General features: G+C 36.6%; 1 protein-coding gene across 10 annotated transcripts in view; it reads left to right on the top strand.

Moving 5' to 3' along the window:
- LOC128702089 (cysteine protease ATG4B) overlaps positions 1-16,134 on the top strand; it is a 65,703-nt gene that overhangs the window by 14,112 nt on the left and 35,457 nt on the right. For 6 of the 10 annotated variants that reach the window (XM_070102825.1, XM_070102826.1, XM_070102829.1 and 3 more), the window contains 5 exons: positions 831-960; positions 1,492-1,590; positions 1,839-2,003; positions 9,709-9,886; positions 15,724-15,803. In XM_070102825.1, coding sequence (XP_069958926.1) covers positions 834-960; positions 1,492-1,590; positions 1,839-2,003; positions 9,709-9,886; positions 15,724-15,803 — 649 coding nt within the window. In that variant the 5' untranslated portion in view covers positions 831-833. The remainder of the gene's footprint in view (positions 1-830; positions 961-1,491; positions 1,591-1,838; positions 2,004-9,708; positions 9,887-15,723; positions 15,804-16,134) is intronic. The other 4 variants (XM_070102830.1, XM_070102833.1, XM_070102831.1 and 1 more) reach the window with 1 other exon arrangement.

Raw genomic sequence — 16,134 nt, 5'->3', positions numbered from 1 at the left:
TCCTTCCCTGCCCTGCAGCGCTGTATAGCCCTTGTGGCTTAGCGCTTCTTTTTGATTATAATAATAATAATATGGTGATAGCACTATATTCACTCTTTAACCAGTCCTTAAGCATTTATGATTTAAAGAATTTTAAAGTGGTGATGTAGATTTAAAGATTAAAAGTGAAAACAAGGAACTAGCATACTAACATGTTATAATTTAAAGTTGGTGGAGGAAAATAATGGTGTAAATTTCTTAAAACTATGTATAGTAGATGAAAATAATATTGCAAAATATTACTCAAGCCCAGTGACATGAATGCCACATCATACAATCCATTCAAGTTTGTTAAACCACTTTGCATGTTGTATAAGAAAACTGAAGCAAGTTTTCAATTTGAAAAATCTCATGAAATTACTGGTTACTGTGCTCCATTTATCTATGATATATAAAACAGTAATATAAATATTTTGGACTTCATGATAAAGCTGCATTTTTTTTATTCAAGTCTAGAATACAAAGTGGCATTTTATTCTTCCTAAGCCATTACAGGTACTCAGTCCTGTATAAAGTTTAACTTTGAAAGGTATTTAACTACGACATTGCAAATGAATTATAAGATCTCATTTTATCAACAACATTGATCATAACAGTTGCACATCATAGCTTAAAATCTCTACACAATTTCTCTGATCTTCAGTGTAACATCTAGATGCTGTTTAATTATGTTTTATTAATGCCACTTTCATATTATATGGGTGATCAGTATTCTAAGGATTTTGTTAAAGAAATGCAAATGATGCACAAGTTAAAAGTTTTCGGTTGAACTCGTGTATTTTTCTTTATAGACCATGATTGGAAGATGGATCCATAGAATTCCATATTGGTGGCGCAGACACCTGCTTTGGATCTTACAAGCTCTCGATTCTTTCCTTTATAATAGTATCGGGCGACTTCATAAATTCTTTAAGATGATAGGTATGTTAGAGCTATAGAAAATGGTATTTGTGTTCTGTGAAGGTGTTGTGTAAAGAATGTATCCTGCTTTGTAAAATGTCAAGTGTGTAATGTAGGTTGCTGACTATTGATGGGCATGATTGTTCTCTCAATTTTTTATTTGCTGTATAACTAATTCTTGGGAACTTCATGTGTATACAGTAGTGATTTCAATAAATAGCCAGTACATAATATGTCATCTGGAGTGAATAAATGGATTAGTGTTAGGTCATCTGTTCACTTCTCTACCATCATTTTTATCCTGTTTAGCAATTTTTCATGACTATTTTTCCCAGTTTTTTGACTAGGTTATGAGCAGATTTTTTATAGTTTTGGTATTGTGTTAATTGTTTAGAAGGTTAGTAATTTGTGTAATTAGTCAACTTCCAGTAAAATAAATTTACATTTTTCCACTTAATATTGATGTCTTTTTCTTGTGATATGGTTCTGGTGTTATTGTACAGTGTGTCATACTATAGCATTAACTTTTATTTCTACATAATATATTTGCAGCTTGTATGACTTATGAAGGGGCACTGAGTGAACCAGAAGACTTTCCTAAGTCAGAAGAGCCAGTATGGATACTGGGAAAAAAATATTCAACTCAAACAGGTCAGTTGTCTTATCAGAAGGGAAAAAGGTAAGACTGATAATTTTCACAAGACAGCGAGAATAGATGGTAATGCTTGCAACTTTAAGGTGTAGTTGACAGGACACACATGAAATGAATCCAGAGATATTAAATGTACCATTTCTTTTATATATATTGAAATAATAATGTAATTAAATATATTATTCTAACATTTGACTTGAATTAATGTTATTTATGCACTTTGTTTCTTTATTTCCTCTTTGTTCAGAACTAGAACCACTTCGGAATGATGTACAGTCCAGGATATGGCTCACGTATCGAAGAAATTTTGCTCAGATTAGTGATACCACTTTCACGTCTGACAGAGGTTGGGGTTGTATGTTACGCTGTGGACAGATGGTGTTAGCTGAAGCTCTCCTCCGAAGACACTTGGGTATGTTGACTATTTTTAGTTTATTTTTAACCTTAAAATTTGTGTATTATATCAGCAAATTATCATGCTTGAAAAACTAAATTCATATTACTGTAATTATTTTCACATTTTCTTTTTATGTGCAGTGCTGTACTGTTCTTAAACATTTTTAAGTACACATATAATGTACTATACTAGAATGTTGACTACTCAACCAGCATTTTATCTGCATTCGTTTAGTCTGAGATGTTTATAAAGATAGTATTTTTTATTTAGTTAAAAGTTCATCCCAGGGATGTATTTGGACAGTGATATATGGATACCAAATATAATATGCATAGATGTGCAATCCTGTATTACTCCCTAAGTAGTTCAGTGCTTGATCATGTGTATAGAGATACAGTAACCAAATCTCAGAGAAAAGTAGGCCTGTATATATAAAATTCACTTTGCTGTTGAAATCTTCAAATGATTTAAAATTACTATGAATTTAAAGTAGAAAATCCTACACCAACTATTATCCTCACAGGAGATTTAAGCCTGCCAAATTTAAAGTGTAAAATAATAATTAGAATATTGTAACAAAAAATATATTTAAAGGTATCCTAGATCAACAAGTATATATCAGATCCTTGCAAACAGTGGGGAAGTAATCACATATATCACACATTACTAATAGTTACTGTACTTTTTTTTTTATTTACTTTGGTGGCCATCTCGCAGTAAAATAAAGAACTTTCCTGCTTTCAGCAAACCGGCCATATCCCTCAGAGGCAGGGTGGCCCATAAGGAAAAAGGAAAATTTCTCCTTTTAAATTTAGTAAAATATATAGGAGAATGGGTTACAAGCCACTTGATTCTGGCATTTTAGTCACCTCTTACGACACGCATGGCTTACGGAGGAAGAATTCTGTTAAGTAACGAACTGTCTTGTATATTTTAAAAATTATCCCAAGCTTGTTAGCTCTAAAACAGTGTCTGGAAACACAAAATACTTACACATGCATCTGGTCAGGTATACTTGTCACCTAGCATCTGTGCTTCACAGCAGTGTGCTCAGGCTCCCATTGCCAATCTTTCTTTCAACACACCGGCCGTATCCCACCAAGGTGGGGTGGCCCAAAAGGAAAAAGGAAAGTTTCTCCTTTTACATTTAGTAATATATACAGGAGAAGGGGTTACTAGCCCCTTGCTCCCAGCATTTTTGTCGCCTCTTACAACACGCATAGCTTACGGAGGAAGAATTCTGTTCCACTTCCCCATGGAGATAAGAGGAAATAAAAAGGAACAAGAACGAGAAAGAAAATAGAAGAATACCCAGAGGGGTGTGTATATATATGCTTGTACATGTATGTGTAGTGTGACCTAAGTGCAAGTAGAAGTAGCAAGACATACCTGAAATTGCATGTTTATGAGACAGACAAAAGACCCCAGCAATCCTACCATCATGTAAAACAATTACAGGTTTTTGTTGTACACTCACTTGGCAGGACGGTAGTACTTCCCTGGGTGGTTGCTGTCTACCAACCTACTACCTATATATATATATATATATATATATATATATATATATACAGGAAGGCCCCGCTTTACGGCGTTTCACTTTACGGCGTTCCGCTAATACGGACATTTCAAATTATGACCAAAACTCACTATACGGCTCCCCCCCACCTGACTTTCTAATACGGTCACCGTGCCCCACCCTGTTTGTTTACATTCTCCATGAGCTCAGTAAGCACTAAGTCTCTCCATTTTGTCTGGAAACTCCAAAATTTCAAATGTTTTTAAAAGTTATTTCATATTTTATATATACTCTGATAATTATACTTATGTATACCTGTACCTAAATAAACTTACATACATCGAGTCATTTAAATGTCGTATATTACGTTAATATACACATTTTCATTAATCCATCCATGATATTTTTTTCAAAATTATATAATAAACAAGATGCATAACATATAAATAAGATAAATACACCCCACAGTAGAATAAATAAACAAATGTGAGATGTGAGCAGACGACTTGCACAAGTGGTGATAATAACAATACTGAGTCTCATTAAATGTCGTATATTACGGTAATATACACATTTTCATTAATCCATCCATGATATTTTTTTCAAAATTATATAATAAACACGATGCATAACATATAAATAAGATAAATACACCCCACAGTAGAATAAATAAACAAATGTGAGATGTGAGCAGACGACTTGCACAAGTGGTGATAATAACAATACTGAGTCTCATTAAATGTTGTATATTACGGTAATATACACATTTTCATTAATCCAGCCATGATATTTTTTTCAAAATTATATAATAAACACGATGCATAACATATAAATAAGATAAATACACCCCACAGTAGAATAAATAAACATAAATGTGAGCTGTGGTAGCAGACGACTTCCACAAGTGGTGATAATAACAATAGTCACGGAGTCTCATTAAATGTCGTATATTACGGTAATATACACATTTTCATTAATCCAGCCATGATATTTTTTTCAAAATTATATAATAAACACGATACATAACATAAAAAGATGATAAATACACCCCACAATAGAATAAATAAACATAAATATAAGATGTGGGAGCCTGGTTTGTTTACATAACTCTGCTTCTGTTACCTCATGTACTCATTCTTTCTCTCTCTCATTTATTCGTTTTATCTCATTTACTTACTCCTGACCCTACATTAAGACTACAAATATTTTAAGGTAAGTAATGAGTGAACTGTATATACATTTTATCGCTCTGGGATGCTTAAATATCATAGAACAGTATGTGTGGGTGGGGTGGCCTGGTAAGATAGCCTGGCTATTACAATACATACCACACTTGATTTCTTACAATAAATACTACTTGTCTCACCCTAGATTAAGACTATAAATATTTTAAGGTAAGTAATGAGTGCACTATGTGTGTATTGTACCTTTTTATTGTTTTTTGATGCCTGGTTCTATTGCTAACTTAATATATGTTAGTGTAAACTTGTTATCTAGTGTTTGTATGCATTTATAAGTGGAAAAAAAGGGTGTTCCACTTTACGGCGATTTCCGCTTTACGGCGGTAGCCTGGAACCTAACCCGCCGTATAAGTGGGGCCTTCCTGTATATATATATATATTTTTTTTTTTTTTTTTTTTTTTTCAACAAGTCGGCCGTCTCCCACCGAGGCAGGGTGACCCAAAAAAAGAAAGAAAATCCCCAAAAAGAAAATACTTTCATCATCATTCAACACTTTCACCACACTCGCACATTATCACTGTTTTTGCAGAGGTGCTCAGAATACAACAGTCTAGAAGCATACACACATAAAGATACACAACATATCCCTCCAAACTGCCAATATCCCAAACCCCTCCTTTAAAGTGCAGGCATTGTACTTCCCATTTCCAGGACTCAAGTCCGACTATATGAAAATAACCGGTTTCCCTGAATCCCTTCACTAAATATTACCCTGCTCACACTCCAACAGATCGTCAGGTCCCAAGTACCATTCGTCTCCATTCACTCCTATCAAACACGCTCACGCACGCTTCCTGGAAGTCCAAGCCCCTTACCCACAAAACCTCCTTTACCCCCTCTCTCCAACCCTTTCGAGGACGACCCCTACCCCGCCTTCCTTCCCCTATAGATTTATATGCTTTCCATGTCATTCTACTTTGATCCATTCTCTCTAAATGACCAAACCACCTCAACAACCCCTCTTCTGTCCTCTGACTAATACTTTTATTAACTCCACACCTTCTCCTAATTTCCACACTCCGAATTTTCTGCATAATATTTACACCACACATTGCCCTTAAACAGGACATCTCCACTGCCTCCAACCGTCTCCTCGCTGCTGCATTTACCACCCAAGCTTCACACCCATATAAGAGTGTTGGTACTACTATACTTTCATACATTCCCTTCTTTGCCTCCATAGATAACGTTTTTTGACTCCACATATACCTCAACGCACCACTCACCTTTTTTCCCTCATCAATTCTTTGATTAACCTCATCCTTCATAAATCCATCCGCCGACACGTCAACTCCCAAGTATCTGAAAACATTCACTTCTTCCATACTCCTCCTCCCCAATTTGATATCCAATTTTTCTTTATCTAAATCATTTGACACCCTCATCACCTTACTCTTTTCTATGTTCACTTTCAACTTTCTACCTTTACACACATTCCCAAACTCATCCACTAACCTTTGCAATTTTTCTTTAGAATCTCCCATAAGCACAGTATCATCAGCAAAAAGTAACTGTGTCAATTCCCATTTTGAATTTGATTCCCCATAATTTAATCCCACCCCTCTCCCAAACACCCTAGCATTTACTTCCTTTACAACCCCATCTATAAATATATTAAACAACCATGGTGACATTACACAATCCTGTCTAAGACCTACTTTTACCGGGAAGTAGTCTCCCTCTCTTCTACACACCCTAACCTGAGCCTCACTATCCTCATAAAAACTCTTTACAGCATTTAATAACTTACCACCTATTCCATATACTTGCAACATCTGCCACATTGCTCCTCTATCCACTCTATCATATGCCTGTTCTAAATCCATAAATGCAATAAAAACTTCCCTATCTTTATCTAAATACTGTTCACATATATGCTTCAATGTAAACACCTGATCTACACATCCCCTACCCACTCTAAAACCTCCTTGCTCATCCGCAATCCTACATTCTGTCTTACCTCTAATTCTTTCAATTATAACCCTACCGTACACTTTTCCTGGTATACTCAGTAAGCTTATTCCTCTATAATTTTTACAGTCTCTTTTGTCCCCTTTCCCTTTATATAAAGGGACTATACATGCTCTCTGCCAATCCCTAGGTACCTTCCCCTCTTTCATACATTTATTAAACAAAAGTACCAACCACTCCAACACTATATCCCCCCCTGCTTTTAACATTTCTGTCATGATTCCATCAGTTCCAGCTGCTTTACCCCCTTTCATTTTACGTAATGCCTCACGTACCTCCCCCACACTTACATTCTGCTCTTCTTCACTCCTAAAAGATGGTATACCTCCCTGACCAGTGCATGAAATTACTGCCTCTGTTTCTTCCTTAACATTTAAAAGTTCCTCAAAATATTCTCGCCATCTACCCAATACCTCCATCTCCCCATCTACTAACTCCCCTACTCTGTTTTTAACTGACAAATCCATATTTTCCCTAGGCTTTCTTAACTTGTTAAACTCACTCCAAAATTTTTTCTTATTTTCATTAAAATTTCTTGACAGTGCCTCTCCCACTCTATCATCTGCTCTCCTTTTGCACTCTCTCACCACTCTCTACCTTTCTTTTACTCTCCATATACTCTGCTCTTCTTATAACACTTCTGCTTTGTAAAAACCTCTCATAAGCTACCTTTTTCTCTTTTATCACACCCTTTACTTCATCATTCCACCAATCACTCCTCTTTCCTCCTGCCCCCACCCTCCTATAACCACAAACTTCTGCCCCACATTCTAATACTGCATTTTTAAAACTATTCCAACCCTCTTCAACCCCCCCACTACTCATCTTTGCACTAGCCCACCTTTCTGCCAATAGTCGCTTATATCTCACCCGAACTTCCTCCTCCCTTAGTTTATACACTTTCACCTCCCTCTTACTTGTTGTTGCCACCTTCCTCTTTTCCCATCTACCTCTTACTCTAACTGTAGCTACAACTAAATAATGATCCGATATATCAGTTGCCCCTCTATAAACATGTACATCCTGGAGCCTACCCATCAACCTTTTATCCACCAATACATAATCTAATAAACTACTTTCATTACGTGCTACATCATACCTTGTATATTTATTTATCCTCTTTTTCATAAAATATGTATTACTTATTACCAAATTTCTTTCTACACATAGCTCAATTAAAGGCTCCCCATTTACATTTACCCCTGGCACCCCAAATTTACCTACTACTCCTTCCATAACATTTTTACCCACTTTAGCATTGAAATCCCCAACCACCATTACTCTCACACTTGATTCAAAACTCCCCATGCATTCACTCAACATTTCCCAAAATCTCTCTCTCTCCTCTACACTTCTCTCTTCTCCAGGTGCATACACGCTTACTATAACCCACTTTTCACATCCAATCTTTATTTTACTCCACATAATCCTTGAATTAATACATTTATAGTCCCTCTTTTCCTGCCATAGCTTATCCTTCAACATTATTGCTACTCCTTCTTTAGCTCTAACTCTATTTGAAACCCCTGACCTAATCCCATTTATTCCTCTCCATTGAAACTCTCCCACCCCCTTCAGCTTTGTTTCACTTAAAGCCAGGACATCCAGCTTCTTCTCATTCATAACATCCACAATCATCTCTTTCTTATCATCTGCACAGCATCCACGCACATTCAGACTTCCCACTTTGACAATTTTCTTCTTCTTATTCTTTTTAGTAATCTTTACAGGAAAAGGGGTTACTAGCCCATTGTTCCCGGCATTTTAGTTGACTTTTACAACACGCATGGCTTACGGAGGAAAGATTCTTATTCCACTTCCCCATGGATATAAAAGGAAAATTAATAAGACCAAGAACTATTAAGATAAAATCAAAGAAAACTCAGATGAGTGTGTATGAATAAATGTGTACATGTATGTGTAGTGTGACCTAAGTGTAAGTAGAAGTAGCAAGACATGCCTGTAATCTTGCATATTTATGAGACAGACAAAAGACATCAGCAATCCTACCATCATGTAAAACAATCACAGGCTTCGTTTTACACTCACTTGGCAGGACGGTAGTACCTCCCTGGGTGGTTGCTGTCTACCAACCTACTACCTATATATATATATATATATTATATATATATATATATATGTATATATAATTATATATATATATATATATATATGTATATATAATTATATATATATATATATAATTATATATATAGGTAGTAGGTTGGTAGACAGCAACCACCCAGGGAGGTACTACCGTCCTGCCAAGTGAGCGTAAAACGAAAGCCTGTAATTGTTTTACATGATGGTAGGATTGCTGGTGTCCTTTTTTCTGTCTCATGAACATGCAAGATTTCAGGTACGTCTTGCTACTTCTACTTACACTTAGGTCACACTACACATACATGTACATACACATATATACACCCCTCTGGGTTTTCTTCTATTTTCTTTCTAGTTCTTATTCTTGTTTATTTCCTCTTATCTCCATGGGGAAGTGGAACAGAATTCTTCCTCCGTAAGCCATGCGTGTTGTAAGAGGCGACTAAAATGCCGGGAGCAAGGGGCTAGTAACCTCTTCTCCTGTATATATTACTAAATGTAAAAGGAGAAACTTTCGTTTTTCCTTTTGGGCCACCCCGCCTCGGTGGGATACGGCTGGTGTGTTGAAAGAAAGACATATATATACATACATATACATACATATATATACATATATATATACATACATAAATATATATATATATATATATTTTTATTATTATTATCACACCGGCCGATTCCCACCAAGGCAGGGTGGCCCGAAAAAGAAAAACTTTCACCATCATTCACTCCATCACTGTCTTGCCAGAAGGGTGCTTTACACTACAGTTTTTAAACTGCAACATTAACACCCCTCCAAATAGTTAAGCTAAGAATGCAGTAGAGGGTATATCAACATACATTTCCATTTGGGTGATTCAGTGTCCCAATGATCATTTGATTTAACAGGTAGAGACTGGATTTGGACTCCTGCTGAATCCAGTGACACATACCTAAGGATTATGAGTATGTTTGAAGATCATAAGTGTGCCACCTTTTCACTTCACATCATATCACAACTTGGAGTGGACGAGGGCAAACCAATAGGAGAGTGGTATGGCCCAAATACAGTAGCTCAGGTTATGAGGTGAGCATTCAACACTATTAAGAGATGTCATATGTAATTTGTATAATAGAACACTTCATAGGAAAATAATATAAATATTTTACATATACATGTATAGTCTAAAATAAATTTTTATTTAACTCTGGTCAATGTAGTATGCTGTAAGTATTTTGCAGAGCATTTTCCTAAACATAGAACAAGGGTCATCTTAGAGGACATTTCTAACATAATTTGGAAACTTGCCACCACATATTCAGCATCATTAATCTCGTATGTAACCTGAGGAGAGGAGATGCAGATGCTTTTAATGATAATTCCTGGAGTGTGAAGGACAGAGATTGATAGGGTGGTGGGTGGGTGTGTAACACTCATCTTATTGTCTGTTTTTTAACTGAGAAAAAGAGTAATTTTAGAAGTTAGCTTTGTTTCTTCTTATCTTAAAATAAGGACTGTAGACTGTGGTGCTTCCTATCAATTCGGGTCAGAACTCTTTCTCTATATGTTAATAGTATTTTAGATAAGTTAAAATATTACTGGTGGTGGTATTTACAAATTACTGTACAGTGGACCCTCAGCTAACGATATTAATCCGTTCCTGAAAGCTCATCGTTAGCTGAAATTATCGTTAGCTGAATTAATTTTCTCCATAAGAAATAATGGAAATCAAATTAATCCGTGCAAGACACCCCAAAGTATGAAAAAAAAAAAATTTTACAGCATGAAATATTAATTTTAATACACACAAACTGACACTTACCTTTATTGAAGATCTGGTGATGATTGATGGGATGGGAGGAGGGGAGTGTGTGGAAGTTGTTAATGTTTAGAAGGGGAATCCCCTTCCATTAGGACTTGAGGTATCAAGTCCTTTTCCGGGGTTACTTCCCTTCTTCTTTTAATGCCACTAGGACCAGCTTCAGTCACTGGACCTCTGTCGTGCAACGAATCTGTCTATAGAGGTCTGTACCTCCCATTCCTTTAAGATTTGCATAAAATGGGCCACAACATTGTCATTGTAATAGTCACCAGCATGGCTTGCAATAGCTGTGTTAGGGTGATTTTCATCCATAAAGGTTTGCAGTTCAACCCACTTTGCACACATTTCCTTAATCTTTGAAGTAGGCACATTGGATTCCACAACTGGCATAGGCATCTCAGGGTTAGCCCCAAACCCTTCAAAATCTTTCTTAATTTCCATACTAATTCTCACCCTTTTTATCACAGGGTTGGCACTAGAAGCTTTCTTGGGGCCCATGGTGACATATTTTGCAGGTACAATCACTAAAAACGCTGTGATAATATGAAATGTTCCGATTGTATGCGTGGATGCGACCACACTGGCTGGCTTGTAAACACTGGCACCCACGGGACAACTGAGGCACGCTCAGGCCACACGTGGACGAGTCTTGAACGAATCGCGTTGGGCGAGTTTTTTAGCGTTAGCCGAGGCTTCCTGGTTTATTATCTGAGCACTAAACCTGACACACAACCTTGTTTTCTCAATCCACACATTGAGCTTTGCTGGGTTGTGTTATGAGAAGGTTTATTGCCTATCAGATTTATGTCTGGTAATTTTGTCATTGGCAGATGCTGTCGTTATTATATTCAATTTTCTTCACAGTTAAATCTGTTTAAAATGATAACCACATACTGTGTAGTGCATGTATTTCAGTACTTATGGAGAAAAGCTGCTAATTAATATTTTATGCTTAATGTAATACTGTACATTTTTTTGAGGCTTTGCTAGATTAGATAAAAATGCACACTGCAACAAAATACAAAGGCAACAAAGCATTGTTTTTCAGTTATCTTATGTAACTACATTCACTTTTAATGTTCTACCCACCCATGCACATTTTAAGGGTTAAATGTATATTAAGACATGTACTGTCATGGTGTTATTCTCAGAAGGAAAATAAAAAAGCCACAATTCTTAAGAATAATGAACCTTGACATATAGGTAGCACATAATGTTTGCACGTGTTATTAATGCATCAAGGTATTTGCTAGATGCAGTATGTGCTTTACTAAATGTATGCAATTAACTTCTTTGTAATGGCAAAATTAGATATAGCTGGTCAATAAAACTGGGACTATTTTGCAATGAGTCTGTATATGTAGGTGACTTTCCAAATATTTTGGTTGGTAGTTATTAAAATTATGATATTTTCTTCATATCACTTGCAATAGTTAAAATATTTGATTGAGATCTATGAAGCATTGAAGGGCTGCTGAGAGGATGACAGATTCAAAAGTAGTCAGACTAGTTTGTATATCAAAGAAAAAAAGAAATTGTTAATTAGGTAGGACAGGGGTTGGAGGGAAACCACATCCAAGTCATAAATCCTGGACATAGCTTTGGCTCTGGGTGTGAGTGACTCCTACCACTAAAAAATTCTGAAGCTGGGTAAGTATTCCTCATTTCATAAGGTCAACACTGGCAGATCATTTAGACAAACCAATGCTATGTTTAAATTTTTTTTTTTAATTTTCTGTAGTTCAGTATAGTAAGTTCCTGAAGTAAACTCATCCATCTTATGATCATCCTCACTTATGAACGACGTGGATTCGCTTTCCTGAATGGCAAAATTGCTTACTACCACGGAAATATAACCTTCATTGAGTGATACGTCATCGGTATTCAATGTAACTTCTGTATTGTATGCCATGAATCCACGAATCCATCGGAACCTGTTTTACCATAGAGACCTGTGTTATAGGCGATGTGTTTCTGAGCTATGTTTCAAAATTTTTTTTATTTACAATAGATTTTCATAAGTCACACAACCACAACTCACATTATCTATGACTTGATCTAAATTTTAATCCCAAGGCTTAGAGTTGCGTGTGAAATACTGCTTTGTCCTGTGGCAGGATATTTCCCTTTCATGCCTCGGGCTAGGTCATTGTCTTAGAGAACACAGGTATTTTTCTCATGTATTTCCTATCATTCACCACAAACAGAGTTATAGAATAATTGGGACACATTTCATTGTAGAAATAACAGGAATGTGTTATTACTCTAATGTGAAATTACGTTTGTAGATCGTAAGGCTTGACTAAGTTTTACCCAAAATGCTATGCATTCAATGGGTCTTCAGATTAGTGTGTATGCAGTAATCTTGAAATAAAGAATTGTATTGTATTATTGCTGTGATGAAACCTAGGTTAAGGTATCAATAAAAACCGTATTTCCTCTTCCTACTGCTTAGCTACAGGTTATTTTATAAATTTAAATATGCAGTAATAAGAGTAATTACCATTTCATATATAATTCAACCTATAAGCATGGAGAAACTATATTTCTGTTAAGATGTCCATTGTTGTTATTGGCATGCATCGTCTGCAGTTGCCTGACATTGGACACAGTATTTTCTCTTCCAACTGTTTCAGTATGGTATGGGATGGAAAAATTCATTGATGGAAATCACTAATTCAACTTTAAGTATTGGGATCTACACTTGTTATAATATATTCACTGAGATCATCAAGTACTGTATTATCTGCATTTGCCTAAGAATTTTTGTGCACTGTAAATCAATAACACTCAATTTTTTTTTTTTTTTTTTTTTAACACACCGGCCGTATCCCACCGAGGCGGGGTGGCCCAAAAGGAAAAACGAAAGTTTCTCCTTTTACATTTAGTAATATATACAGGAGAAGGGGTTACTAGCCCCTTGCTCCCGGCATTTTAGTCACCTCTTACAACACGCAGGGCTTACGGAGGAAGAATTCTGTTCCACTTCCCCATGGAAGTAAGAGGAAATAAACAAGAACAAGAACAAGGATGTGTGATGTCACCGTGGTTGTTTAATATATTTATAGATGGGGTTGTAAGAGAAGTAAATGCGAGGGTCTTGGCAAGAGGCGTGGAGTTAAAAGATAAAGAATCACACACAAAGTGGGAGTTGTCACAGCTGCTCTTTGCTGATGACACTGTGCTCTTGGGAGATTCTGAAGAGAAGTTGCAGAGATTGGTGGATGAATTTGGTAGGGTGTGCAAAAGAAGAAAATTAAAGGTGAATACAGGAAAGAGTAAGGTTATGAGGATAACAAAAAGATTAGGTGATGAAAGATTGAATATCAGATTGGAGGGAGAGAGTATGGAGGAGGTGAACGTATTCAGATATTTGGGAGTGGACGTGTCAGCGGATGGGTCTATGAAAGATGAGGTGAATCATAGAATTGATGAGGGAAAAAGAGTGAGTGGTGCACTTAGGAGTCTGTGGAGACAAAGAACTTTGTCCTTGGAGGCAAAGAGGGGAATGTATGAGAGTATAGTTTTACCAACGCTCTTATATGGGTGTGAAGCGTGGGTGATGAATGTTGCAGCGAGGAGAAGGCTGGAGGCAGTGGAGATGTCATGTCTGAGGGCAATGTGTGGTGTGAATATAATGCAGAGAATTCGTAGTTTGGAAGTTAGGAGGAGGTGCGGGATTACCAAAACTGTTGTCCAGAGGGCTGAGGAAGGGTTGTTGAGGTGGTTCGGACATGTAGAGAGAATGGAGCGAAACAGAATGACTTCAAGAGTGTATCAGTCTGTAGTGGAAGGAAGGCGGGGTAGGGGTCGGCCTAGGAAGGGTTGGAGGGAGGGGGTAAAGGAGGTTTTGTGTGCGAGGGGCTTGGACTTCCAGCAGGCATGCGTGAGCGTGTTTGATAGGAGTGAATGGAGACAAATGGTTTTTAATACTTGACGTGCTGTTGGAGTGTGAGCAAAGTAACATTTATGAAGGGATTCAGGGAAACCGGCAGGCCGGACTTGAGTCCTGGAGATGGGAAGTACAGTGCCTGCACTCTGAAGGAGGGGTGTTAATGTTGCAGTTTAAAAACTGTAGTGTAAAGCACCCTTCTGGCAAGACAGTGATGGAGTGAATGATGGTGAAAGTTTTTCTTTTTCGGGCCACCCTGCCTTGGTGGGAATCGGCCGGTGTGATAATAATAAAAAAAAGAACTAGTAAGAAAATAGAAGAAAACCCAGAGGGGTGTGTGTATGTATATGCTTGTACATGTATGTGTAGTGTGACCTAAGTGTAAATAGAAGTAGCAAGACATACCTGAAATCTTGCATGTTCATGAGACAGAAAAAAGGACACCAGCAATCCTACCATCATGTAAAACAATTACAGGCTTTCGTTTTACACTCACTTGGCAGGACGGTAGTACCTCCCTGGGCAGTTGCTGTCTACCAACCTACTACCTAGGAACACTCAGAAATCTTTTACAGAATTTAAATATTGTACTGCAAAGTAAAAAAAAAAATGATAGGGTCCATAACATTACCCGGATATCTTGTCCAAATAAAATATGGTGCTTGGGATTTGTCTTACAGAAAAAATATTTTTAATTTTTTTATTTTGTGAGATTAGCTAAGAGAGAAATTTATGGCCTCTACATTTTGAAGTGTTCACTCAGCATTATCAGAATTTTAGCCTAATAGAGTTCAAATTAATGAGATTCAGTTGTACCCTAAATATTGTATTTTATTCATATGAGCTGAATAGCATAGTGGTTAAGTGAAAGAAAAATGTGCAGATGTAGTATGTTTGCCGGGATTTCATTACTGAAAGTAATTTGAAGATACTTGGGACTGCTGACTGTACACTAAGTGTCACACCAAGATATTTTAAATGTTGCTTCTAATGTATCAATAAAATAAAGTGCATGTTTTATGTTATAGGCAAAATATTAATAATTATAATTAATTAAATAATAATAAAAATAATAGTAATAAAAAACATGGTATGGGCAGGGATTGAACTCGCTGCTAGTGAGTTCAGTCCCCGCCCGTACTGTGGTTTGTTTGCAGTCGTGTCATTACAATTTCGTGAGTCATAAAAATAATAGTATTTTTTTTCCAGGAAGTTGACACCATTTGATGAGTGGAACAACTTTAGTGTGAATGTTGCTATGGATAATGTAGTCATTATGGATGAAATTAGTAAGTTTTGCACATTTTTCTTTACTTACATCCTAAATGTTATACAATTATGGTTTTCATTTATCTGTAAAACAGTTCTATATATAATAGTGATACCTCTCAGAATCCTCGTAAATTCAGACAATACATACCACGGGCGGGATTTGAACCTGCGGTCAGAGAGTCTCAAAACTCCAGACTGTCGCGTTAGCCACTGGACCAGCTAGCCACAATAAGATTCGTCCAACTAGGTATATTTCTACACCATAGGAAGGTTAGCATAGGCACCACTGTGACCACAAATACAAGTTTTTACAGACGAATTTCCAGCTAGCGTGGCCGTGATGAACTC

This window comes from Cherax quadricarinatus, chromosome 83 (genome assembly GCF_038502225.1).
Source record: "Cherax quadricarinatus isolate ZL_2023a chromosome 83, ASM3850222v1, whole genome shotgun sequence".
NCBI classification, from domain to species: domain Eukaryota; kingdom Metazoa; phylum Arthropoda; class Malacostraca; order Decapoda; family Parastacidae; genus Cherax; species Cherax quadricarinatus.
The sequence above is the reverse complement of the archived record's forward strand: the minus strand, read 5'-3'. Positions and strand labels throughout refer to the sequence as shown.